This window comes from Bos grunniens, chromosome 5, assembly GCF_055505025.1.
Source record: "Bos grunniens cultivar Pamir isolate PY7600 chromosome 5, Bosgru_T2T1.0, whole genome shotgun sequence".
NCBI lineage: Eukaryota > Metazoa > Chordata > Mammalia > Artiodactyla > Bovidae > Bos > Bos grunniens.
The window spans coordinates 72,015,298-72,043,228 of NC_141169.1; the positions used below are offsets into that span (position 1 = coordinate 72,015,298).

A 27,931-nucleotide genomic window follows, 5' to 3' on the forward strand; every position below is an offset into this window, starting at 1 on the left:
CTCCTGTCCACAAGCAGTTGAAAATGCTGGCAGTGCAGTCAGGAGGGAAATCAAGGACAGCTGTAGGCTGAGAGGCACACGCATACAGACTTAGTGACTGAACAGGAAGCAGATGAGATTTCCCAGGGAAAGAAGGCCTACTCTGAAGGAGTGGCACAATAAAAATGTCTCTGAAGAGGACCAAGAAGCTGGAAGGAGAAACAGGCTGTGTGAGATCATGGTAATTAAATGCAGATGTCATTGTGCAAGAAGGAGGGAGTGGACAGCATCATATGAGTCAGAGCTGTCAGGGGATTTAAATGTGAGAGGGATCCATTAGATTTAGCCATTAAAAGATTTCCAGAGACCTTTGTGAAAGGAGTGGGGTGACAAAGCAGAGGGAAGGCTAAAGACTGCCCTTTCAAGATGCTTCACAGTGAAAAGAGTAGGACAGCTGGGATGATATAAAGGGGACCAGTTGGAGGAGAACATGGCACATCAAAGACAGTTCTGAGCTTGAGGTCTTACAAACAGTTCAAGTCAACACAGAAGCTCATGGATGACAAAGTTTTTCAAGGAGTCTGAAGTCTGGAGGTGAAGGTCCTAGAAACTGGCAATATTAAAGAACTGGGAGGGCACCAGATTAGAAGGTAACCAGTTGAGACTAAGGTGGGTGTTTTAAATCACTGAAGAAGATGAAGCAATGTCTGCAAATGCCTGCCATTTGTAGGAACGGCGATGACAATGAGAAAAGGGCTGTGTGAGAAGTATGACTACGAGTTTAATAGTGTCCCACAGAACTGTCTGCCTTCAAAAGCATGGAATTCAGTTTTTAATGACTTCGTTAAAAAGTTGCACAAACTCCTGTGATGATACAGAAACTTAAAATGATATTTGTATTTAATATTTTATAATTTTGTGATTATAATTAACTATGAAAGTTCACCAGTGTTTATTATATGAGATAATGATAATATACACAACACACCTTGCCTGAGTCAGGCAGCAAATAACAGATGCTCAATAATTTATTTTTTCTCTGTAGCTTCTAGGGCTAAAAATAAAATTCTCAGAGAGACTAACTTCTACAGAACCGGTATAAAGGAGATGCAATGTATCAAGGGTTAGTGAGAAAGAAAAAAACAGTGGTTATTTTCTTCCCTTTGTGGAAATGTCTGGACATAGGGAAGAAAAAATAACTTAGGAAAAATGAACAGGGTTTGGAGGGGAGTAGAATTGAGATGCCCTTGGGCTGTTTAGATTTGGAGAGATGTTGTCTGCTTCTTTGGCCTAGCCATTTCTGATCTGTGGGTAACATAACTTCAAAGGGCTTCCCTGGTGCCTCAGTGGTAAAAAAGAATCTACCTGCAATGCAGGAGAATGCAGATGTGGGTTCGATCCTTGGGTCAGGAAGATCTCCTGGAGAAGGAAATGGCAACCCACTCCAGTATTCTTGCCTGAGAAACACCATGAACAGAAGAGCCTGGTGGGCTTCAGTCCATGGGGTTGCGAGTCAGGCATGACTTAGCAACCAAACAACATACCTTCAACTCAGGACACTTGAACTTAACACTCATCCTCTGACTCCAAGTGCTATAAACCTTAATTGAATTTGAGACCAAAGTCCCATCAGGTCGGGGAAGGTATTTCATAGGATGAGTCAGCATTACCTAGCTATAACCAAGTCAGCCACGTTTCAGATGGTGCATTTCACAAGCTTTCCAAGCTGTTTGTCTAGACAAAGGTTTTCTTCAAAGCTCCCAAAGTTATCATTGTCTTCTCCCAAAATGGGTAACAATCCCACTTGTCACCTTGGGAATGAGACTTTCGATGGAAACGTCCATCAGTGGAATCCTTTACAGAATGATCACTTGGTGACCCTTCGCTTTCAGTCACTGCCAGCCTTTCATGTCCATCATGCAGACAGGCTTCTGGGAGAGGGCAGAGGGCCTGACGCTGCTTTATTAGTCCATGAAACTGCAGAACCATTCCCAGCTCTTTGATCATCATCGATGAGTTGTGTTTGTTTTTATGCACAGGCTCTCTGGGTGGTGAGAATGATTTTTAATCTGTTTGTAGCTCTTTAGCTGCATCCTTTGCCGAAAACCTGTCAGCAGCCTTTTCTTGTTGGGTTATTCACTGTCATTAACCATGGTCAAAATGGAACTTAAGAAGTGGCAGATGAAGTGTGCCCAGACAATCAAACTGGTTTTTGCCTGCAAAGCGAGCCTTGAGGGGGGCACTGAAGACATTTTTTATATCCCCAACAGTAGAAACACCTCTGAAAAAGGAATCAGATCTCAGAATCTCAGGACTAGAAAGGGCCTTGGGAAATGACCCGATTCAACCCCAGGAGTTTTAGTGAAATGAAGGATTAACCCATGCAGGGCAAAAGCATACCTGTTCTCTCTTAAAAGACCTCTAGTAACAGAAATTCTCCGTCAGCTGACATTTCCTGAGGGCCTACCTGATAGCAGGTTGGCCCTTCTATGTATTATTCTCATTTGATCTTCATAACCATCCAACGAAGCACGTATTACATGCCGCTTTCATTTTACAGACGAAGAACTAAAATTTAGGGAGTTAATGTATCATACAGATCAGTGGTAGTAAACCGTCTATGGATGGTCTTCATCCATCCATCTGTACATCCTCCATTCAATCAGAAAATATTTACTAGTTGCCTACACGGAGCTTAATTTTGGAAGAGGAAGAGTCAATAAACAAGCATAAATATGTTTTCAGGTGGCAATAATGGCCAAGAAAAATAAAGCAAGGATTTTTGTAATTCAATGACTTTTCACTCTGATTTTCAACCAACATCTCTTCTCCTTTTACTATTCTAAAGTAGCCCTATGCGGATTCAAATAACTAGACAAGTCTCAATCAGAACAGCCATTTGGAGCAGTCAAAGCAAGAAAATTAAACTTGGGAGTCAAAATACCTGGTTCTCCATGCCTGGCTTTGTCATTAGTTGGTGCCCTTCGGCAAACTACTTGATGTTTCAGGCTACATTCCAATTTGTAATGAAGGAATACCTACCATGCAAACCTAATTAAATTCAAGTGAATGGCTCACATAATCCTTTCTCCTGCCCTCCCTCATTTGTTTGTTGGCTTGCTTATTTATAGGTAACAAACAAATTTAGAGAGATGCACATTCCATAGACAGAATACAGTCCATTTGAAAAGCCAAGGCCCTGAAATATGGAATGGTTAGTTTTCACAGGCTGGGTAATTTCACAGGCTAATGAGTGGGAGGATTATCCCAATTATTATAGGGAAGAGGCGGTGATGTCCAGGAACTGGGCCACTGCCCAACTTTTGGCCTTTCAGTGGTTGGTCCTGGAACTGTCATGGCACTGGTAGGTGTCATTTTGCATATGCTAATGTATTACAATAAGCATATATGGAGGCTCAAGGCCCACTGGAAGTTGAATCTTTTGCCATCTTGGATCTAGTTGATAGTTGGTTCTAACCAGTCTTTGTCACATCTGATCAGTCCTGGGTGTTCATTGGAAGGACTGATGCTAAAGCTGAAACTCCAATACTTTGGCCACCTCATGCCAAAGAGTTGACTCATTGGAAAAGACCCTGATGCTGGGAGGGATTGGGGGCAGGAGGAGAAGGGGACGACAGAGGATGAGATGGCTGGATGGCATCACCAACTCGATGGCCATGAATTTGAGTGAACTCCGGGAGTTGGTGATGGACAGGGAGGCCTGGAATGCTGCAATTCATGGGGTTGCAGAGTTGGACATGACTGAGAGGCTGAACTGAACTGAACTGATGGCTGTCATTCTTTTAATGGTTGTTTAAAGGGGAATGCCCCCTTCCCTAGAGTTTCATTCCCTCCTCAGAGATTTTACTCCCATATTCTAATGGGAAGCAGAGGGAAGAAGGTCAGTCTTCTGAAATTACTTCAAGGCTGAGTAAGGGCATCAATCCTGCCTAGCCCTCCCTCATTCATTAAGGACTAAAACCATAGGTAAAAACGTTGGCTACACTGCAAAGCAGGAATGGTGATTTTTAATGTGTAAAGCACCTACTATATGCTTGGTATTTTTTTCATTTACTACATGTCTACCTGCAAGGTATAACTTCAATCACCACTCACTTCTCTATGATATGTCCTCCTTACAACAAATACCAGTGATCTTCAGATCACTGGTACTTCAGATACTAGTTTCAAAGCAAGAGCCTTTAAAGATCAGAAACTATTAATAACTTGGCACACTCCAAGGTGCTTGATTAATAATTAATAGCATCTTCATACTCAGCTGATCCAGATGGACCCAAATCATGCTCTCTGGACAATGTGAAAATCCTATGTAGTCAAGCAATGGAGCAGATGCAAAAATAAGGACATAAATGAGAAGTAAGGACAGAAGGGATAATGTGAGTTGTGTATTGAAATATTAGGCACAGGGAGTTGTAAACATTTCAGCAATACAGATGATGCTAAAAGCAATTTTCAGAAATAGGAGAAAGTAACTTAAAAAAAACAAGAACAAAATAGGAAAACCTAAAAAAAAAAGTTATCTTGTATGTAAGCTTTTAAAGGTTATATGAAGATCAAAATGGGAGCATCTTAAGATCTGCAAGGTTTTACTTCAATATTTGAATCTTCAGTTCCTTGTTGCTCCACAAAACATTTCACAAAATTAGAAAATTAGTGAGTGTTCATATTTTATGTCTAATAAATTGGTTTTTGCAGACACATGTTGATGACAGGAATGACACAGTCCATCATCAATGTGTGAATGTCAGTGCTTTTCAAAATATTACTGATAAACCTACTGACTTTAAAGGCCTGAAAAAGATGTGCACAGTAATAAGACTCATTTCATGCCTGGTGAAACCAGACAGTCCCTTATCAAAGTGCATTCCCAGCTGTGTCCATGTGCCCAGGCATGGGGAACATTTAGAGCAATAAAAACAGCTGGTTACTTCAACTTTGTTTGAACATTCATTTTAAAATGGTTTTTGCCTGAAATGAGAAAATGACATCTTTAGAACAAGGAAAACAATGTTTGTAGTTTTCTTTTTGAACTCAAAATATTAACTATTACTTCCCAAGGTCATTAATAGGGCCAAGTTTGGAGAAATGCTACATATAAGAAAAGCTTATAATACAGAAATGCCATGGCACAAACCATTTCTATTTCTCTACCTCATCTGCTCCCCTCTCCCTTCCCCAGTGGAGAAGGCAATGGCACCCGACTCCAGTACTCTTGCCTGGAAAATCTCATGGACGGAGGAGCCTGGTAGGCTGCAGTCCACGGGGTCGCTGAGGGTCGGACACGACTGAGTGACTTCACTTTCACTTTTCACTTTCATGCATCGGAGAAGGAAATGGCAACCCACTCCAGTGTTCTTGCCTGGAGAATCCCAGGGACAGGGGAGCCTGGTGGCTGCTGTCTATGGGGTCACACAGAGTTGGACACGACTGAAGTGACTTAGCAGCAGCAGCCCCTCCCCAGAGTGACTTTCAAAGTGTCCAAGAGGATGTAACATATGTATCTTGGATTATCGGCAGCATTTCCTGCACTGACATCACAGTTCTGGAAGCAGATTTTGCTAAATGACATCACTGGGAAAGCCCAGTTAGAGGGAGTCCACACACATACTCACTGTTGCCTCATCTCTAGAGATGAGAACCTAGCACCTGCCTGAAGCCTGTTCCTCATCCTCAAATGCCCTCCAGTGTCCACAGGTAACCTGCATCCTTAACTCATCTGTGCACAATGATCACTGGTCCAACCCAGAGGCACAAGTGATATATAATTACTGCATTAAGATGACTAACTTATTGGTAACTTTCAAACTCTAAACCCATTTACATTACTGAATGCTCAAAGTAAAGACATGCTGTTTCATGTCACATTTTTTCAGAGGAAGTCTGCTTTTCTCTAGCTAGCATTTAGAAGATACTCCAATGGGGGATTTTATTATAAATTGAGGGATAAGTGTTAGAAAAGAGTATCTTTAAGGTGCATCTCTGAAAGCAACCAGAAGAAAATCAGAAAACAGCAACATTGACCAAAGTGAATCAAGTAGAAATACTAACCGTCCTAAGCTATGAAACATTAAGCGTGAAATATAAACAACATACTACAACTTTATTAGATTTTTCTATTTAGTGTCTGGACTCAGCTGTGGCCTTAGTAACCTGTAACTTTAACATCTTCGGGTGTCATAGTACATAGCACCTCATCTGATTAGGTGGCACAAGACTAGTCAACCTGTCAACGAAGAATAACCATTAGCATCACAGCTGTGGCCATTTCATGTTTTATAATAATTCAATCGCAAATGTAAAGATACTCAGTATTTTGTGGGGGTTGTCTGATGCTGCCTTGTAAGTTATTATTCAAGAAAAGTCTACCTGACCAGGCCTAATTAATGACAGACAGCAGCTGATGCCATTTTTACAGGTAGTCAAAACTCTGCCTTATATTTAGAACAACAAAGGTAACAAGTCTATGAAGAGATATCTTCTTTTGGGGGCCCATCCCTACACTTCCACACACACTCCCCCTCTATAACTTGTCCCATTATCCACCTGTTCAATGTCCTCCTTTGACCCATTTGTATGCACCAAGTAAGAACAGCATTTAGGGTTTTGCTCAGTGCAGGACAAGGCGGTGTAAGAGTGGATAAGTGGACCAAGTGACAGAGGGAAAAAAGACATTCCAAAACCTTCCTATTTAATAGAATGTTCTTCACAGTACCTCACAGGCTGGAAACAGAGGCTGGTGTAAAGAACTTCATTCTGATGAAGAAAGACTTGTGTGACTGAGTAAGGCAGTTTCTTGACTTAGCCTCACCATCTAAAAAATTTTTAGATTTTTCTAAAAATCTGTGGGATAATCAGGGAGGAAGCATATGCATTTCTTTCCAAGTGGGGGCAACATGACTCCTCCCAGAAGGAAAGTTTACAACATTGACTCCAGAATTGGAAGCCGCCCCACCATCATTTTGGAACAGGCAGCTAGAGCTGCACACCCTGGAACCTGTCAGGTATCGAGTCTGATGTCTGAAGAGTGTTTTTGTCCACTTCCACTTCACGGAGGGTCAGTGGTGTCCGGTGGCCGTGGTCAGGGTTCTATCCTTTGATAACAGCAATTGGCCTCAGTTTAATGGCCTTCTTGCTGATTCCGGCATCATGGCAGGTGTTCACCACATCCGTCACGTTCTTATAGGACTCAGGGGCCTGTAGGGGTGGAGTTAAACATTGCAAAAGTCTACTTAAAATGGAATCTTTCAAAGTATTAATCTCCACTTGTAATTAGAGAAATGCACAAACAGCACTGAGTTGGGTTTGTTTTTTTTTCGCCTATAAAATAAGCAAAGATTTATTAAGTTCAGTGTGGGTAAGGGGGAAGTATGATAAACGTTCTCATCTTGTTTTATATTTTTTCTGTATTTCTCTAAATTTCCCCAAAGAACGTATATCATTTACATAGTAGGAAAAGCAGTAAATGTAACTGAATAAAGCACATACACCAATATCCAACTGAAAGGAAATGTACCAAATCGTTATTTTAGTGGTAACTGTCTTTGGATGGTAGAGTTATTAACAATTTTGATTTTCTCTTATTATATGTTTCTATAGTTTTCAAAATTCCTGGAATGAACATATAATACCTTCACAATAAGGAAAGGTTATTACATTCACATATATAACTAACTCTGTATTTACGCAGGTGTACGTGTGTATTTATACATACACATACACACAGTTTGTGGTTTCTAGTAAGACCTCCCCACCTTCCTTCAGTCTCGCCACCAACAGAACAAACCTCTTCACACACACCTTTCATCTCCCGCCTGTCAGCACAGCAAACTTAGAACTCTCACTGAACCCCATGGGGCTGTGTACACACCCCTTTCTGAAAGCCCGTCTCTCATTCCCTTCCAGTTTCTGAAATGTTTCCACTGCAACCCCTGAACTCCTTTTCACTGAGTCAAAGGGAAAGAACTTCTTCCCTTCTTGTTTAAACATTCCCTTTGCCTTCTTGTTCTTCCTGAAACCTGGATCTACCCTGAGGATGTTACTTCTGCCTCCAACTTTCTGAAGTGGCAGCTGTTCTCTCTCCCAAACTGGGTCATGCCATTAAGTTGAGAGGAGGGACAGGTGTCCCTGCTCTTGATGGTTCCTTTCAGATCGTTTTCCCTCCTTTCTCCCAGCTCTGAATTTTGCAATCATCATCTATACCACCTACTACTCTTCTTGCTGCAATCATCTGCTAGAATCCGTTCCTGTTATTACTGGAAGATTTCCAGCTCCTGGGTCACCCTCAGCCTCTCCACCTATAATTTCGAACAATTTCAATATCCAGGAAGAGGATCCTTTCAGTACCTGGTTTCCTAGTTCCTTGATTGCTACTCCTTCAATGCTTACCTCAGCCATTCACTCCCAGAGTCATACCCCAGAACTGGTCATCACCAATGCTTACAACTCCCCCAGTCTCTGCTCCCAACATCCCAGGCTGGTGAACACAGCCTAGGTTTTCACCTCCAACAATCCTTTAAACTTCACGAGACCCACAATCTTTATTCAACCCATCAACAACCTTGATTACCATTCACTGAGCTGTACTTGCAACCCTGACTAAAGGAAACTCAACATCTATTTCACGCCTCCATCCATAGAGTTGAACGTAGCTGAAAAACACCCAACCAATAAATTTAAGTTCAAGTGGATCCCTGACACTGTCCTGCCAATCACCTAAATTTCACTAAGCCAATCACTCTCTCTTAAATGATGATTTCATACCTGAGCTCCTAACAAAGACAAATCCCATGAGATCTCACCTCCTTTCACCTCCTCAGTTAAGTTGCTCAGTTGTGTCCAACTCTGCGATCCCATGAACCGCAGCACGCCAGGCCTCCTTATCCATCACCAACTCCCAGAGTCCACCCAAACCCATGTCCATCAAGTCGGTGATCCCCTCCAACCATTTCATCCTCTGTCGTCCCCTTCTCCTCCTGCCCTCAATCCCTCCCAGCATCAGGGTCTTTTCAAATGAGTCAGCTCTTTGCATCAAGTGGCCAAAGTACTGGAGTTTCAGCTTCAACATCAGTCCTTCCAATGAACACCCAGGACTGATCTCCTTTAGGACGGACTGGTTGGATCTCCTTGTAGTCCAAGGGACTCTCAGGAGTCTTCTCCAACACCACAGTTCAAAAGCATCAATCCTTCGGCGCTCAGCTTTCTTTATAGTCCAGCTCTCACATCCACACATGACCACTGGAAAAACCACAGCCTTGACTAGATGGACCTTTTTTGACAAAGTAATGTCTCTGCTTTTTAATATGCTGTCTAGGTTGGTCATAACTTTCCTTCCAAGGAGTAAGTGTCTTTTAATTGCATGGCTGCAATCACCATCTGCAGTGATTCTGGAGCCCTGAAAAATAAAGTCAGCCATTGTTTCCACTGTTTCCCCATCTATTTCCCATGAAGTGATGGGACCAGATGCCATGATCTTTGTTTTCTGAATGTTGAGCTTTAAGCCAACTTCTTCACTCTCCTCTTTCACTTTCATCAAGAGGCTCTTTAGTTCTTCTTCACTTTCTGCCATAAGGGTGATGTCATCTGTATATCTGAGGTTATTGATATTTCTCCCCGCAATCTTGATTCCAGCTTGTGCTTTTTCCAGCCCAGCATTTCTCATGATGTACTCTGCATATAAGTTAAATAAGCAAGGTGACATATACAGCCTTGACGGACTCCTTTTCCTATCTGGAACCAGTCTGTTGTTCCATGTCCAGTTCTGTTGCTTCCTGTCCTGCAAACAGGTTTCTCAAGAGGCAGGTCAGGTAGTCTGGTATTCCCATCTCTTTCAGAATTTTCCACAGTTAATTGTGATCCACACAGTCAAAGGCTTTGGCATAGTCAATAAAACAGAAATAGATGTTTTTCTGGAATGCTCTTGCTTTTTTGATGATCCAGTGGATGTTGGCAATTTGATTTCTGGTTCCTCTGCCTTTTCTAAAACCAGCTTGAACATCTGCAAGTTCACTGTTCACGTATTGCTGAAGCCTGGCTTGGAGAATTTTGAGCATTACTTTACTAGCGTGTGAGATGAGTGCAATTGTGTGGTAGTTTGAGCATTCTTTGGCATTGCCTTTCTTTGGGATTGGAATGAAAACTGACCTTTTCCAGTCCTGTGGACACTGCTGAGGTTTCCAAATTTGCTGGCATACTGAGTGCAACACTTTCACAGCATCATCTTTCAGGATTTGAAATAGCTCAACTGGAATTCCATCACCTCCACTAGCTTTGTTCGTAGTGATGCTTCCTAAGGCCCACTTAACTTCACATTCCAGGATGTCTGGCTCTAGGTGAGTGATCACACCATCATGATCATCTGGGTCCTGAAGATCTTTTTTGTACAGTTCTCCTGTGTATTCTTGCCACCTCTTCTTAATATCTTCTGCTTCTGTTAGGTCCCTACCATTTCTGTCCTTTATTGAGCCCACCTTTGCATGAAAAGATGAGCTCAATTTCTGTCCTTTATTGAGCCCATCTTTGCAAGATTCCCTTGGTATCTCTAATTTTCTAATTTTCATTTCCTCAAGGATATTTCTATTAGCAATAGTAACAACTGCTGTCTCTGTATACTGGCATACATTATGAACAGTTTTATGCTGCATACTTTTCAAAATTTCACTTACCTCTTCCATTACCAGCTTGGGTGAGGCAACACGGATTGCAATTCCCATGTCTGCCAATTTGTCGAGGACATCCTGGAAATCTAAATTACGTCTTGACTTTGCTCGGGACAGTGCACGGCCCTAGGTTGGGAAAGGAGTGAACTTCATTTATAAATTATGTTCAATCCCAGTGATTAATTTAAACCCTTAGGATTATATGCTTTTTCCTTGACTTCTTTTTAAACTATAAAAAGAATTAAAAACAATCTTTTCCTATTTCATCAAGCTTATAATATACCTTTTGTTGTAAGATTCATCATCTTTGTGGAAAACAAATTCGCATTTACAAAGCATTTTAAGATTCAGTTTTGTGTTTCTGATTGCTATTATCAAGTAAATACAAATATGTTCATTTAAAATTGTAAATGATAAGTCTATCATCACAAAAACTTTGTGCTGTTTGTGATTTAAAACAGTTTCTCAGCCTTAGCACTTACTGACATCCTGGATTAGGTAACTGTCATACATACTCTAAGACATTTAGCAGAATCTTTGGCCTCTACTCACTACATGCCAACAGCAAAACTCCTCTCCCTGACTGTGACAATAAAAAATGCCCTGAAACATTGTTGACATGTGTGAGGGAAGATGATTTTGATCACTGGGTTAAAAATTAGGAGTTGAAGGCAACTGGAAACAAGAAAGGGTCAGGAAAAAATAGTACGGTTCATATACATATAGAGAGATATATATGCGAGGGCCTGTCCGGTTGAAAAGATATCCTAGACAGTTTCTATTTTCCACTCCATCACCAGCTAAGAACGTTGATGGCTTAGAAAAGCAGTAAGAAAACTGGTCTGGGGGCCTACTACCTGTTTTTGTAAATAAAGTTTTATTAGACACAGCAAACCCACTTGTTTATGTACAGTTGCTTTCTACTATGATCGCAAAATGGAATGGCTCCTACAGAGATCTTCTGGCCCAAAAAGCCTAAAATGTTCACTGTCTGGTGCTTTATAGAAAGTTTGCCAACGCCTGGCTTAGAAGAAGCAATACACTGAAATAGGTAAGCAGTCTGCACATGGGTCCTGATTTGTAAAACAGGGCGTTTCCTCCAAATCTTGGGTGGATCTACTCAGTAAGGAACAAACTGTGCTAACGGCTACGTCTGTAAATCACTGAGAAACACTGTGCAGTAAACTTGTATCAGGTTAAGTTTTATCAGTTATGCTAGTCTGACAATTTCTCAATCCACATTTTGTGGATTCAGAGTTGAGGAATAGTTCCTAGCCATACAATGAACTCACCAAGGTTGAGATACTTGGTGACCTCAGTATATATTACTAGACAGTATATATTCTGGGGATAAACTCTTGTAGAAGACAAGACAGATCCAAACCTCAACTTTGTTAATGTTCAACCAAGGGCTTCCCTGGTGGCTCAGACGGTAAAGAGTCTGCCTGCAGTGCAGGAGACCTGGGTTCAATCCCTGGCTCTGGAAGATCCCCTGGAGAAGGAAATGGCAACCCACTCCAGTGTTCTTGCCTGGAAAATCCCATGGACAGAGGAGCCTTGCAGGCTACGGCCCATGGAATCACAAAGAGTTGTACATGACTGAGCGACTTCGCTTTCACTTTCTAGTATATTTGCCCATCAAAATGCAAAGCAATGACTACACTGAAGATAGTCTTTCTAAGTGAGCTTCTGTTTTCATAACTCACCGCTCCATGACAAGTTGTTCCAAAGGTTTCAGTCATGCCCTGCTCAGTACCAGTAAGAACATAGCTACAGGTTCCCATGGTGCCACCAATGAGCACTGGTTGTCCGGTAAGCTGAGGAAGCACACAAATCAAACATGTTAACATTCAGGAGTGCATGAACTTTCCATGCCTGAGATTTAAATTTCCTCTTGCACTAAAGGACTGTGGAGAAGCCTGGGCCTCTAAATGCACTGCTCTCACAACTACATCAAGACAGTATTTTGATTCTTTGATAACTGAAAGGTAAGGGTAGAGGATGGGAGGGAAAATGTGAGGACCAGAAAAATAGAAGACAGACCAAAAGTAAGAGCAAAACAAAACTCAAATGTGTAGGGAAGAGTTTTTAGGAAGAACCATCCTGAGCAAGCGTGGCACTTGCCCTCTCAGGCTTGTTTCCTGATCTGTGAAATGGCTGGTTAAGGGTCCTTCTAACTTGATCACAGCCAGATATCGAAAGGAGAAGAGGAATGAAACAGACTGAGTTTAGTCTTAATCCTGTCTTCTAATCATTCAAAGGCCTTAAAAGAGAATCTTAATGTATCTTAATGGAGCAGAATATTCTCTATGCAGCATTGTTTAGACAGCACACTGCAAGCACCGATGAAGGGTGAAGTCGTACTTCAGAGAAGACTGGAAATCACTGTTCTCATGGATGACAGACTGTTTTCTTTTCACAATTGCTGCTTTCCTGTTTAAATTCGTCCATATTTAGAACTGTCCAAGTCATGCCCCCACTGCTTAAAACCACAAATGGCTCAGTACGTACTTGGTAATCAACCGCAATGAGGGGATGGTGAGGAGGGAAGGCTCGGGTGGACCCCTTCCTGTGTACTAACAGAGTCCGCTCCTTCCCGTCCACCACATGCTGTTCTACTTTGGCAATATTGTGAGAAACATCATAGATCACATGCAGGTCCAAGTCATCAGGGGTTGTGTTGAAGACCTTGGCAAAAGCCTAAGAGAGAAAGCATAATGTTAATAGCGGCCAGAACTAGCTCTTCAGAACTTATTGATTCTGAAAGCTCTGTTCCTGAAGGGAGTGAGGGATCTAAGAGTTCAAAATTAGCAAAATTATTAATCTTCATGTAAAGGACAAAAACTGTCTTTAGACCACAGAGCAAGTGTCACCGAATAAATTGCAACTACTCTTGGGACTTCCCTGGTGGTCCAACGGTTGAGAATCCACTGGCCAGTGCAGGGGACACGGGTTAGATCCCTGGTCCAGGAAGATCCCACATGCCATAGGGCAACTAAGCCCACAAGCCACAACTATTGAGCCCACATGCCTAAAGCCCGTGCTCTGCAACCAGAGAAGCCCCTGCAAGGAGAAGCCCAAGAACCGTAACTGGAGAGTAGCCACTGCTCCCTGCAACCACAGAAAGCCTGAAAGTAGCAACAAAGACCCAGCAAAGCCAAATTCTTTTTTAAAGAAACCCTTTGGGGAGGAAAAAAAGATTACAACTACTCTTGATCTCACTCTTCAGAAGTGCTTCTTCCTCAGCCTCCTGAATTTCAGGGAACAGGACTTCCACCCTCTCCACTGCTCAAGGCAAATTCTAGGAATAATTTTAGTTTCTCTTCTCCCCACTCCTGATACCCTACTGAGTGAGCTTAAGGACACGACAAAAGCTTGGACTCTTTGCCAATATTTTGAATATCTATTACACCAAAACCAAATTATATAGGCTTTGACTTGATTACACTGTTTTAAATCATTTAAGTTCATCATGTATAACTAGGAACAGACAAGCAGCTTCAATTGTACCTGACGGGTTAAGAAGGTCATGGAAGAGCGGTTGACCCAGGCATAGTTCCCAGCCGCTGCCATTCCCTTCAGGTAGTCCTGACCCTCTGGGGAAGCAATTCGAGCACAAGCCAACTGACGGTCATTGACTATAATCTTGTCTCTCTTCATGGCTTTTTCCATAGCTACAAGTGCATCTGAAAGGAGAGAGAGCAACCAAGTCCAAGTCAGCCGGCTTTCCCTTTATAATTCAGATTTACTGCAGAAAGGTAGACTATATTCAAAACCATTCTAAAAAGAAACAAGTAAAATACATTTTTCCCTTTAAATTGTTTCTGAGCTCATCTACTTGTTGGTTAAGATGTATTTATGGAGAATCTTCTGTCAGAGCTGTCTGACACAATGTATGTGGACCCCAAAGAGAACACTTGCTCTCTAGGACTTGTAAGGGGAATGGAGATATAGAGAATTAACAACATCATGGTCTGAGTTACTCTTTTCCTGGCATGTGAATGAGAAGTAGTAAAACATGTATTACTATCACGGCTTTTGAAAATAATTTTCAGTGACTTAACCTAAAAGAACTGGAGATAAGTTGCTAGATCTTCTGCATGCAACTCGAATTCGTGATAAACTGTAGAGAAGTACTCAGTAGAAAGTTCAGAAATGTTAGCCAGTGCTCCATACTCCTGCTAGACAAAATACCCTAAACAGGCCATGTTGGGACAGATCATTAAATTCCCACAGAATGAAACATACATACAAGGATGAACCATAATTGTAACTCAGAGTTTATAATTTCCATGTGTCCATATAAGTTATCCTATATCCATAAACCCTTTCACACATCCTACGAACCATCCAAAATGACCTTTATTTCCCTGCCTCCTGCTTTTGTTTATGCTGTCTTCTGGTCATGAATGTCCTGCACATATGATTGTTCAAATGTTGTGTGTCTATGAAGTCACCTCTAAAATCTTTTACCCAAACATTCTGTCTCTTCCATATTATTTTATCAATTACTATCTTTTGCCTTTAGTTTTTCTTTTTAATAAACATGACATCTTTCTCATGAGATAATCTGACAGCAGAGTCCTTGCCTTACTATTTTATCACTGAATCCATCATAACACCCAATCTTGATAAATCTGCATCTATCATAAATTCTACAATTTAAGATTTTTATTGCTCTTTCTTGGTCAGCTAGTAACAGTAATCTGTAGAGTAAACATAAAAAGTGGAGCTTTTACAACACTGTACAAAATAATTATTCTCATTTTTTTCCAACAAGGAAATTAAAGCCTAGTGAAGTTAATTTGTTCAAAGACGCATTGCCAGTGAGGAGAACAAGGGTAAAAAACTACAAGTAAACTTTCAGCACTTTCTCCCTTAAACTTCTATATGGTTCCCCATAAAACGTACTTTTTAGCACCAAGCCAAAACTTATGTCCAGAATATACCTGTGGCGACTTGGTGGCCCAAGCCTCTGCTTCCACTGTGGATCATCACACACACCTGTCCCTTATGGTCAATGCCCATTTTCTTAGCAGCATACTCGTTGAAAATCTCATCCACAACCTGGATTTCTGCATAGTGGTTGCCTGCTCCCAGAGTCCCCAACTACAAAAGTAAGAATGTTTGATAAAACAGCAGCTACTCTGGTTTGAAAAAATCCATTTAAAAAGCAAATTGGTAGGAACAATCAACAAAAAGATAACCACACAAATAGTGTTTTATGTAATAAAGAAACTTCTAAGCTTAGAAAAGTTTCATTTATTTCAAGTAGTATTCCACACAACTAAAATAGTGTACAGCAGTTCCTGCAGTTTACTGTTCATTATCTGCTTGAGGTACAACACATTAAAAGCTTCATCAACCAAAACTCAGACCATCAAAGGGCTCACAGGACAATTTAAACATCATGGAGAGAATGGTCAAATTTTGGGATGAACTCTGATGAATGCTGACTCTTACACATCACTGGAAGGATATATCCCATAATTGGAGCTAATAGATGATTTAGGGACCCAGAAAATGGCAGTGCAACAAGAGTCTTCAGAGGTTGCCTAGTTTTAACTTTTATCTCAATTCTCAGCTAAGAAAACAAGACCCAGAAGGCAAGAGACTTGCCTAAAGTCATAGTGAATTAGTGGCAAAGCCATTACAATTAGTGTAAATTTCAAACATCTGGTATATTTTTAATCTCATGGACACCACGAACTGACAAGGTATCTGTTTTCAACCTAGATGCTAGAAAACTTTCAGCCAAATCTGTAGATTGGCAAAGTTTATACATAAGCAATTTTGGTATACATTTTAAGTCTTATAATCATATTTCATTTTCTTCCCATCCACTTCTAATTCATGACACCTTGTTTTATTTTATGAATATGTGAAAACTCCTGACAGCTTTTTAAGAGTAAGAATGAAGCATAAATAAAACTGTGTTCCTCTCAATGTACTCTGAAAAACGCTGGGGATATACTCTCCACACATGGCAGACAGACTCCTCCCCTCGCCCCACCAAAAAAAAACCATGAAAAAAATGAACGTCTCCCCTCCAAAGTGAGTGTTACCTGGGGAAGGCCTCTTTTTTTAGCCCTGGCTGAGACTTTATTGGGATCAGCTTGCAGCATCCTTCCATACTCCTCACAGTGCTCCTTGTCCTCTGCCCAGGCATAGCCTTCTCTCAGGGACCAGTCCACACCCATCTCCAAGGCCTCCTCCAAGTCTCTGAGTGAGTAACAAGGTGAAGGTCACTTCACAGCCAAGGCAGATCAAAACCTAAGAATGACCACATCTCAAAGGGCAGAGGAAAGCACTCCATTTATTGCCTGTGCCTCAGGCATCGTGTGGGACACAGTTCATGCTATTAGCAATTTTAGTTTTTTGAGGAAAGCAGTTTCATAAATAATTGAATACTGAAGTACTAAACACCACATTGGAGATGATTATAGTTCTTCACATTTTTACAGCCCCTCATACTTTTCAAATTTTATTTACCTCTCTGATCCTGAATTCTATGATGCAGTGATTAAGCAGCCACAGAAAATTTGTAACTATAACCAACAGTCATTATCTACCACCAACTTTACCACAGTTAACACTAACTTTTCATAGTAATGTATGAAAAATTACAAATAATAAATAAAGCTATCTCAATGTCCTCAGGCAACAGAAGTACTACCTAGCTTTACTGTATCTGCATTTTGAAGTTGAGGTGTATACACATTAAACCCCTAGAAGGAAAAAGCTCTCATCTTCACCTAAGGTCCAGCCCCTTTTCAAAATATTATCAGGAGCAATTACAATGATCAATGTGCTCTCCCCACAACAGCTCATTTCAAACATTACCTATTAGGACAAAATTCCTATCAAAAATATTTGTAAAGATGCTTGGAATTTATTAGATGTTCCAAGTATGCTTTTCAAAGTGGAACTGCATGTCAGGGACCACATAAAATCACAGAATAAGCATCTTCCAAATGTATCAGTTTTACTCTAAGTGTTTTTTGGGGGGTTGTGTTTTGCTTTTTGGTAAATAGGAGTTGTATATAACAGGAAATAGCTAAAATGTTTTAATATTAATGTCTGTACACGTATCTGAATAGAACACGAAATTCATACAAATTTTAAAGATAAAACAGAAGATATTAAAGAGGTACACTTATTAAGCACACCCTGCAAAGTGTAAGGTGTACAGCTTTACACAAGATATGACACAGTACACCGATGGCCACTAAAAGGCCACTGCAGGGTAGTCTTACATGGAATTCTCTACTTTGGAAATACATGATATTGTAAGTGAAGAACAAACTCAGGGCTATCACCCAAAAAGGAAGGTCATCAATAAATACATCTTCACTGACAAAGGACAGTGCTCTTCAGAATATAACCTCTGAAGCCAAAGGATCCTTGATGTGAATCCTGACTTTACTAGCTTATTTACTATTATCTCTTTACACCTCAGTTTCCTTTCTTGTAAACCACGGATAATATTAGCATTATTACCTACACAAAATGATATACACATCCACCACCACACAATGCTTTGCACATAGGAAATGCTCAGTAAACATTAATGGATATTATTCTATTTAGAACTGTATGTCAAAGGCTGTCACAATGAACATGAATTGACTAGTGTTTCTAACAAACGTTATGGACCTCATGCTTAAAAAAACAGTTCATTACACTTCCTGAAAAGTGACTGAACAATCCCTATCTCCTAAATGTCCTACACTGAAAATGAGGATCACGTGGTTATTATCTCTCATTCCATATATTGGAAACTTTTGTTCTTACTTGGCATTCATTGGGATGACACCTTTTGACCCCACTCCCACAGGAATGTGGTCAAACATAGCTTGGGCAAGTTGCTCTTTCACAGGCTGAACATCACTTTCATCTAAATTGGTTCTCAGCAAGCGGACACCACAGTTAATGTCAAACCCAACACCACCTACAAAATAGAGAAAAATTAAGTCAAATATTAGCAAAACCAGGTGGTTAAGCATTGTTACCAGTGGTTACCCACTATGAATAAAGGGTTTAAAAGATAGCCACTCTTAAAGATTATGTTTTAAAGTGGCTGACAAAGTAGCTAACAACAACATAATTTAAACACATACTGTGGGCCAAGGAGGCAAAAATAACCATAAGTAACATTTAGACTAGAGATTAAAATGTGAATTATGTGCTTCTCTTTTTTTCTCGGTCACTCTTATCAGGGGTTCATGAATTCTATTAGTCCTTTCAAAGAACCAACTTTTGACTTTGTTGATCCTTTCCATTGTATATTGTTTCATTAATCTTGCTCTTATTTCCATCTTTCTATCTTTCCTGGGTTTAATTTGTTGTGCTTTTTGTTAACTTTTTGAGATGGATGCTTATATCATTAATACTGTAGCCTTTCTTCCTTTGTAATCTGTGCACTGAAGGCTGTGTATTTCTATTCAAGGATGGTATTAATAGTAACAATTTTTAGACAGGTTATTTAAAAAATTATCATTAAAATTATTTGTAGTTTCCATTATGATTTTCTTGACCCATGGGTTATTTAAATGCATACTGCTCAATTTACAAACATATGGGGTTTCTTCCCCTTAGTTTTTATTGTTCATGATTTCTAACTTAACTCCACTGTGGTAGGATACTACTCTTTGTAACAGTGGTTCTTACGTATGGCCCAGAGATCATTTCATGTCTTTAGGATTAACTGTATAACAATGCTAAGACATTCATTAGCCTTCTAAATGCATTCTCTCTACTGCACAGTGAAGTTTTCCAAAGGCTACATGACATGTGATAACATGTTTGCTGTGAGGCATAATGAAACATGGAATGTGTCCTTACATGTTACTGTTTTAAACTTTTTCAGTTTTAATTTCCAGTAAGGTAAACATCAATAAAAGCCTTTGAGACCAACCTTCAATAATTTTAAGAATGTAAAAAGGTCTCAAGTCTAAAGTTTGAGAACTGCTACTCTGATTTCAATGCTTTGAAATCTGAGATCATCTTCGTGGCTCAGTACATGGTCTAGTTTTGGTGAACATTCTATGTGCGCTTGAAAAGAACGTGTATTCTACAATTCTTGGGTGCACTATAATGTGGGTGCATGTACAATCACATACATATCTTAGAGGTGAAGGTGTCAAGTCTGTAACAGGGTTATTCGCATCATCTGCGTCCTTAAGGACAAATCTGCCATGACCTCAAAAGAAAAGCTAAAAGTGCTAAATATTGGGCGCATGTACTTGCACTTTTTCCTCTGGATCTTAGCCTCACAAATTCTTACTGTCTCAACAGTTTTCTTATGGTTTCAACAGATGTGTTTTGGCTTTGTTTTGAAATTTTAACACAGCTTTTCTCATTATTCTTGGCAGAGGATTGCTCTAAAATGATCCTGTCCACCAAAACTCTCAACATATAATTTGTACTTTCATCTTTTTTTTCAGACTCTAGAGCAAAGATACTACTTCTGGTGTGAAATATTTTCAGTGAAAGCATACCACAGCAGAAAAGAAGTGTACAACTAGAAGTGGATAATAACGATGATAATACGAGCAAACGTTTATCAAGTACTTCCTAAGTGTCTAGCATTGTACTAAGTACTTTAGCACAGCTTAATGCATTTAATCTTCACAAAAATATTATGTCGTTAAGTAATATCATTAGCTCCAATTTGTCTAAGAGGTAACTGTGACACAAAGAAGATACACTAGCCAGGGAAGTCTTTTGGTTTGGTTTGTAGCCAATGTCTGAATAATGCCTGGCACAAAGTAGGAGCTCAAATAGTTTTAAATAAATATATGCTTTTATTTGATATTTTAATAGCCTCCAAGTGTCCACAATTAATCCTCTTAGAAAATGAAGAACAGAAATGATAGAACATGATGAAGCTGACATGCACACACAAAAAGCAGCCACAATCTATTCTAGAAAGGCTATGATTCTGAGAAGCTACACGCCTGACAGCAGACGTGTACAGTGACCTTACCTGGGGATACCACTGCTTCAGGGTCGTTCATATCAAAGGCTGCCATATTTCCAATAGCAAACCCATAACCTGAATGGACATCAGGAAGACCGATGGATCGCTGAAAGAAAATCAGAAAAAGAAATACAGCTTTCTCCACCTGGCACTCTGGCTGCCTGACAGATCTTACTCTAAAACAGACTGGGAATTAAAACCTTCCCCAAATCAAGATTCTGTTTTCATGAAATCTTCTCTATTGGTGGAAATTGGGTATAAAAATTCCTAATCATAAAGCTAGATATGGCAGGAAAGACTTTTTACAAAGTTTGACCACTGGGATTTTCCCACTTGCAGTTCAGCCAAAAGACAAAAAAATCCACAACATTCCCCACCCCCTCAAATCCTGACCATTAACTAAGAAAACTGAAAAGAGAAATGCCTCAGTACAACATGATATAGGACAACCATACGCTAATTTTAATACTATCACATTTTAAAGATGATGCTTAGACATTGACAAATTATGGTCATGTCAGGTTGACAGGAGAGAAATGCCAGATTTACAAAGGTCCTCAGTGTTTAAGAAATAAGACAAATGTAACACATCAGATGGAGTGAAAACTGTGCACTGTCTACATCCGGGGCCTAGGGAAGTATCCTGACTCAGAAAGAATGGAGATCACAACATGGTAGGGATATATGCAGACACCTGAACACTTCCTTAAATGTACAAGCCACGTCTCTTCATTTCTTCCCCCAAGTGCTGAACATAGTAACCTGCATCAGGACCTCAAAACACGTCTGCTGGATTTAACATCTACCCCTAATGGTGGAATCTGAAATGCAGACTTGGGTGGGGTCCCCACTTGTACCATCCATTTCTATCCCCAGCATCACCACCAGCCTCTTTTTCCACTTATATCCTTAACAGTTATATTGTGCACCTCTCTCCCTTCCCTCAGTCCTAACCCTTATACTTCTTTCCAATCTTCCTCCAGTCCTCCTCTTGAATGCGGCCACACTGAAACTTTCCCTGGTGGTACACTAATACAAGAGTAATGTGTACAACAACAAGAAACAAGAGAATAAAGTCTACTCCAAAGGTTCTCAAACACTTACAGATTCTGGCCAAATGCAACCAGAAACTGAGATATACCCAGATTCAATTATTTCTTTAAATTCCACAGTTATTTCTAGATGTTTGAGGGCCACTGTCTAGATGATACCACTATCAGCTAGGCATGGCCATTCACCTATTCAACAAACTTTTAGACTAAAAGAAAATATAAGTGACTAAAGCTCTGAATATGGACTCACATGAACAATCCCAGGCAGGGCGGCCACATTGCCAATTTGTTTCATGGCTGGCAGGAAGCCACCAACACCTGAAAACAAAATTTCAATATGAAAAAAGTGAACACATTTGATTTTTGGTAGTTTAGTTCAATTCACTCACTCAGTCGTGTCTGACTCTTTGCGATCCCATGAATCATAACATGCCAGGCCTCCCTGTCCATCACCAACTCCCAGAGTCCACCCAAACCCGTGTCCATCAAGTCGGTGATGCCATCCAACCATCTCATCCTCTGTTGTGCCCTTCTCCTCCTGCCCTCAATCATTCCCAGCATCAGGGTCTTTTCAAATGAGTTAGCTCTTTGCATCAGGTGGCCAAAGTATTGGAGTTTGAGCTTCAACATCAGTCCTTCCAATGAACACCCAGGACTGATCTCCTTTAGGATGGACTGGTTGGATCTCCTTGCAGTCCAAGGGACTCTCAAGAGTCTTTTCTAACACTACAGTTCAAAAGCATCAATTCTTCAGCGCTCAGCCTTCTTCACAGTCCAACTCTCACATCCATACATGACCACAGGAAAAACCATAGCCTTGACTAGACGCATCTTTGTTGGCAAAGTAAATGTGTCTGCTTTTTAATATGCTGTCTAGGTTGGTCATAACTTTCCTTTCAAGGAGTAAGCATCTTTTAATTTCATGGCTGCAATCACCATCTGCAGTGATTCTGGAGCCCTGAAAAATAAAGTCAGCCACTGTTTCCCCATCTGTTTCCCATGAAGTGATGGGACTGGATGCCATGATCTTAGTTTTCTGAATGTTGAGCTTTAAGCCAACTTTTTCACTCTCCTCTTTCACTTTCAACAAGAGGCTCTTTAGTTCTTCTTCACTTTCTGCCATAAGGGTGGTGTCATCTGCATATCTGAGATTATTGATATTTCTCCCGGCAATCTTGATTCCAGCTTGTGCTTCCTCCACCCCAGCATTTCTCATGATGTACTCTGCATATAAGTTAAATAAGCAGGGGGACAATATACAGCCTTGATGGACTCCTTTTCCTATTTGGAACTAGTCTGTTGTTCCATGTCCAGTTCTAACTGTTGCTTCCTGTCCTGCATACAGGTTTCTCAAGAGGCAAGTCAGGTGATCTGGTATTCCCATCACTTTCAGAATTTTCCACAGTTTATTGCGATCCACACAGTCAAAGGCTTTGGCATAGTCAATAAAGCAGAAATAGATGTTTTTCTGGAACGCTCTTGCTTTTTCGATGATCGAGTGGATGTTGGCAATTTGATCTCTGGTTCCTCTGCCTTTTCTAAAACCAGTTTGAACATATGGAAGTTCATGGTTCACATATTGCTGAAGCTTGGCTTGGAGTATTTTAAGCATTACTTTACTAGCATGTGAGATGAGTGCAATTGTGCGGTAGTTTGAGCATTCTTTGGCATTGCCTTTCTTTGGGATTTTTGGCAGAAATATAGTCACTTTTCTAGACTGGATTAAATGAAGGGGTAGTGGTTAGGACTACAAAAACAAAGTTTTCATAAGTGTTTTTGAGAATAAGTGGGAAAGAAGGCAGCACACACACAGGAAAGCAGTGAGGGCAACCACACTAATTACAAACACGCCGTCAGTATTCTGTGCAGACTATGATGGTTGCCTGCAAATACTGTACTTGGAGTTGTAAAACATAATCATTACACATTATGTTGTCAATATAAAAAAAGCATTAACTGTTCATAATATTTATTAAAACAAAAACAAAACAGTTTTACTCTAAATGACAAAAAAGGGCAATTAGGAAGTGTTGTGAAACTGCATGGAGTCAGGGGATCTGGGGTTGTAATATCAGCACATCTTTTTAGACAAGTCAGCATGCCCTGGTGAGACAGTGGTGAAATTTATTTTAGGTTTGTTGACCTAAAAAATAAGAGGGTTAAAACTAGATTTCTATTTCACCATCATCATCAGAATGTTATACATTTATCTCTATATCTGCCCGTAGTCTTGCAAGATAGGTGTGATAAACTCTTTTTTATGGATGAGATAACTGAAGTTTAGTGAGACTAAAGGCATACTGACTTTGTAATTAGACACAACTGGTTCTGAATTCTGGTTCTGTTACTGAGAAACTATAGCCTTGGATGAACTAAAATGACTTAACCTCACCGAGCCTTGACTTAAACATCTGTAAAATGGAGTTATCTTCCTCTTAGAGTTAGTCCAAGAATTATATGCCATAAGCTATGTAAATGCCTGTACATTTACATAGTAAGTGCACAGTAAATGGTTGTTCTTATTGTAACTGTCAGAGGTTGGCTGCAAAACCAACCAGGTCCATCCAGCTAAAGTGCTTTACAAGCTCAGGCGGCCAAAAATGTGATCACGAATAAGTAACAGGCTTTTGTCTCACTTCAAGTCTTGATCATTCCTCGACAATACTTTTGTATTTTTAAATTATAATTATTTGAGTTACCATTTTCACGCCACAAGGTATACACTAGTTGTACTGCCACATGTAAAACTCTATAATTTACGTACCACCACCTCGACAGGCATTCCTTAATTCTTCAAACATTAATTTTTCCAGAGAATCATTCACATAGAAAACTCCTTCAACCTGGTATCAAAGAAAGGGAAAAATTATGTCAGAGCACACGGACCTGATATACAAGTACTGGATAGAATACAAACACTGCAGACAATATTTATTTTGCTTTACTCTTCATAAAATACTCTCACACTACCTTAAATAGCAGAAAACTTCTTACAAGATGTTCCCATCTTTAAATATACCTTTGAAATGTATTTTACAATGTTCCACAAATCATTTTGTTTATTCTTCTACTCTCATAAGCCACATTTAAAAGTTCAACAGGTAAAATATTTTGTGTGCATGTGGGATTAAGAAAAGTCTTCCAACAATGCTCTCACTAAGGCCAAAGGTCTCAGTATTCTTGTGCTTCTAAAACATCAGTAGGTTTTGGAAAAAAAAAAGAATCAAAAGCTCAGATCTAAACATACAAATGCAATCATCTGACCTAAGCATACTTTTTCCATGTCTAAGACAATAGCACACTACACTTTACTGTCCTCTGTTTTGATTTGATAAGTACAAATCTGTACTTATGTAAACAGTGAATAAAAAAAAAGCTTAGTTTTACAATCTGTGTAATTCTAAGAGAATAAAAAAGCTTGATGATAGAGGCACACACAAGACAATGGAAGATATACTTATGTAACACCAAAGGTGAGAACAGGTTAATCAGAGATCAAATATTATGAAGGATCTGCCAAGCAGTGAAGAACCAAAGACTTAATAATCATCTGGACAAGGAAATTGATTTATCAGAAGGAAAACTTCTGCATCGTACCACTGGGAGACTAACAATACCAGTTGATGGAGAATATCTCCAGCACACTTTTCTAAAGGGTCACATTTATTATTCACCGCTTACTGAGGACTCATTATGTGTCAGGACTGTACTGCACAGTAGGGGAGAGACAGAAACGATGCAGGGTTGTCCCTTTGTGCAGCTTCCAGTCTAGGATGTGGTCGACTAGAACATGCAGAGCGTGCAATGACGCCAGTGCTGTAATAGAAGCAGAGTTCTACAGAAAAATCTGATGTAGAAGGGGCTCAACAGTCTAGGGTGGGGGCGTGGGGGGGGGCTTCACAGTTTGTTCCCTTTGTTAACACTGAGCTGGCTCTTTAAAGACAAAAGACATTACTGGAACAGCAACATATTTAGGAGCTGAATGGAAAGATGACATAAAGATGGGAGAGAAATGTTTTTAAGGAACAAAGAGAAATTTTTAGTGTAGCACATGGTTCTTGTGAGAGGAATGGAGATTAAGAGAGAGATGAGAATTCAAGCGTTAAATTCTCTACTCTTAAGAGAATGGGAATTCAACACAAGCCTAGCATAAAGGTCAGTAACTTTTTAAGAGCAATATATCAATGTTTCAACTTTCCATTCCCAAGGGAGAGGTGGTAGCAAAGTGTTGTTTCAATAGTTAATGGAAAGTGCTGAGCAAAATCAGACTTGCTCCCATGCAGAATTAGCAGGAGAGTGTGAATTAAAAGTTAAGCTAGGACTGCTGTCAAAACATGACAATGTGTGTCACAATCCTCTTAGGATGATCCTATGATTTTTTATTTTCTACTCCATTCAGAGAACCGGATTCCATAAAAAGAAACTGCTCCTGCTGCTACTGCTAAGTCGCTTCAGTCATGTCCGACTCTGTGCGACCCCATAGACGGCAGCCCACTAAGCTCCTCTGTCCCTGGGATTCTCCAGGCAAGAATACTGGAGTGGGTTGCCATTTCCTTCTCCAATGCATGAAAGTGAAAAGTGAAAGTGAAGTCGCTACCAAGGGGAAAAAACAGAGCAAAAAGGAGGTTTACCGCTATGGGTTTTTCCTCCCCTCGGCGTCTAGCTAAGTGCTTTGTTCATAGGGGACACTCAATAATAATACTGAGTAAAACAGTGGAGTGGCTCTCAGGAACTTTTACCAAGACGCAGAATCACAAACCTTCAGTACACTTGCAGGGTATCTAAAGGGATTTCAAAAGCCATTTAAGAACATATGCGCCAAAACCTCACAAATGCCTTCTTTCTTCACTTTAATGAAAGACAGTAAACACAAATGGCAAGGAAGCCCCAAAATAACAGAGACCAGGTTTTCAAATTCTCTAGTATCAGGGTCCCAAGTCTTCGTCGGGAATACATCATCCTGTCAGACGAAGACATGAACTGGACACCATGTCTTAGCTGAGCTTCTACTAGGTGAGTAAAAGAAGTTGTGCAATCGACTGACCCTCCAGGCCCTACTGACAAGTGCCTGTGAAAAAGAAAACACCCCGCCCTGTGACCTTTCTCGTCTGTTTCGAGAAGAAAGACTGTTCTATTAAAACTTTGCCTGTAAATTAAAAAAAAAAAAAAAAACAAACACCCACAAAGAACAGTACAGTGAACTAAAAACTCGGTACAGTGAATACAGGTCCGTAAACGTTACATGAATGACCAGCATGACTCAGAGGAGCGGAGTTTGGCCCAAGCAACTCCACTCCGGACTTGCTGAGCACCTAGTGGAAGACCGCTGCTGTCTCCAAGGCTCAGCAACGGTCCATTTATGAGACTTCTGTGTGAAAACGCTTCGCAAAGGCCAGTTTCTTATTTATGTGGATGCGCTGGACGCATTCCGCTTTCTTCCCCCTCACCGTGCTGGGACGTCTCCACCGGAGACGTTGGGTCGGCACGGAGGAAGCACTCATGGGACGGAGGGGAACTTGGGGTGGACGCCAGAGGAAATCCGCTGGCGGCGGGACGAGGGCGGCCCCCGCGCGCTAGGGGTCTGGAGGGGTTGGAGGAGGCCCAGCCGGGTGGGCAGGGAGGCGCCACGGACCCCCAGCCACGGGCCCTGCTCCCCCGCCTCACCTGCATGTTGGGCACGAAGCCCTTCTTGATTCTCCAGCAGTTCTTACTGATCTTTTCCAAGAACTGCAGCTCATCATTATAACTGCGACTCATGGTGGCGAAAACTCACGGCTTCCCTTTGAGAATCCACTGGCCGCGTTGTCCCGCTGACTTAAACACCGCCTTCCGGCACTCAGCGCGCAGGCGCGGCCGGTTCCGCAGCAGGGTGGGCGACGGCAAGCGCCGAGGTTCAAAACTTGTATCAATCGCGCGCGCTCTCTCTCTTTTTCCTTTACTAGTTAAGATAGACCATCCTCTAGCATTTATCTTTGTGGATGTTAACTAGTCAGTCTCTTCCACGCTAAAGCTAAGCTAAATCCAGTACTTTTTAGTATGATCTAGTTATCTTTCGTTTTGGAAGTGCTTTTCAGCATTGGACAGAGGAGCCTGGTAGGCTACAGTCCATAGGGTGGCAAAGAGTTGGACATAACTGAGCAAACCTCACATTCACATTCAGCATTGAAAAACGCACTGAATCTGGATCAGGTCCAGTTGTTCCAAGGAATCATCTGCTTGGAGTTTCAGTTCAGTTCAGTCGC

General features: G+C 40.7%; 1 protein-coding gene across 1 annotated transcript; it reads right to left on the reverse strand.

Annotated features, from left to right (window-relative positions):
* Window positions 1-861: 861 nt before the first annotated feature.
* On the reverse strand, window positions 862-27,510 carry RTCB (RNA 2',3'-cyclic phosphate and 5'-OH ligase). The gene is made up of 12 exons (XM_086401177.1): window positions 27,354-27,510; window positions 24,454-24,532; window positions 21,940-22,007; window positions 20,644-20,743; window positions 18,450-18,606; window positions 16,721-16,877; window positions 15,605-15,764; window positions 14,166-14,341; window positions 13,167-13,355; window positions 12,362-12,472; window positions 10,662-10,781; window positions 862-7,194 (listed from the first exon to the last, which is right to left on the reverse strand). Exons 1-12 carry the CDS (start codon window positions 27,444-27,446, stop codon window positions 7,087-7,089), a joined length of 1,518 nt encoding a protein of 505 aa, XP_086257303.1. The 5' UTR covers window positions 27,447-27,510; the 3' UTR covers window positions 862-7,086.
* Between the last annotated feature and the right edge of the window lie 421 nt (window positions 27,511-27,931).

What these genes read in the sequence shown, in the direction of transcription:
- RTCB (XM_086401177.1), bottom strand. Translation starts at nt 27,446, where the DNA reads ATGAGTCGCAGTTATAATGATGAGCTGCAGTTCTTGGAAAAGATCAGT. An exon ending in GTCATCCCAATGAATGCCAA is followed by an intron (nt 16,878 to 18,449) that starts GTAAGAACAAAA and finishes TTACTCACTCAG; the next exon opens with AGACTTGGAGGAGGCCTTGG. An exon ending in AAAAAAGAGGCCTTCCCCAG is followed by an intron (nt 15,765 to 16,720) that starts GTAACACTCACT and finishes TTACTTTTGTAG; the next exon opens with TTGGGGACTCTGGGAGCAGG.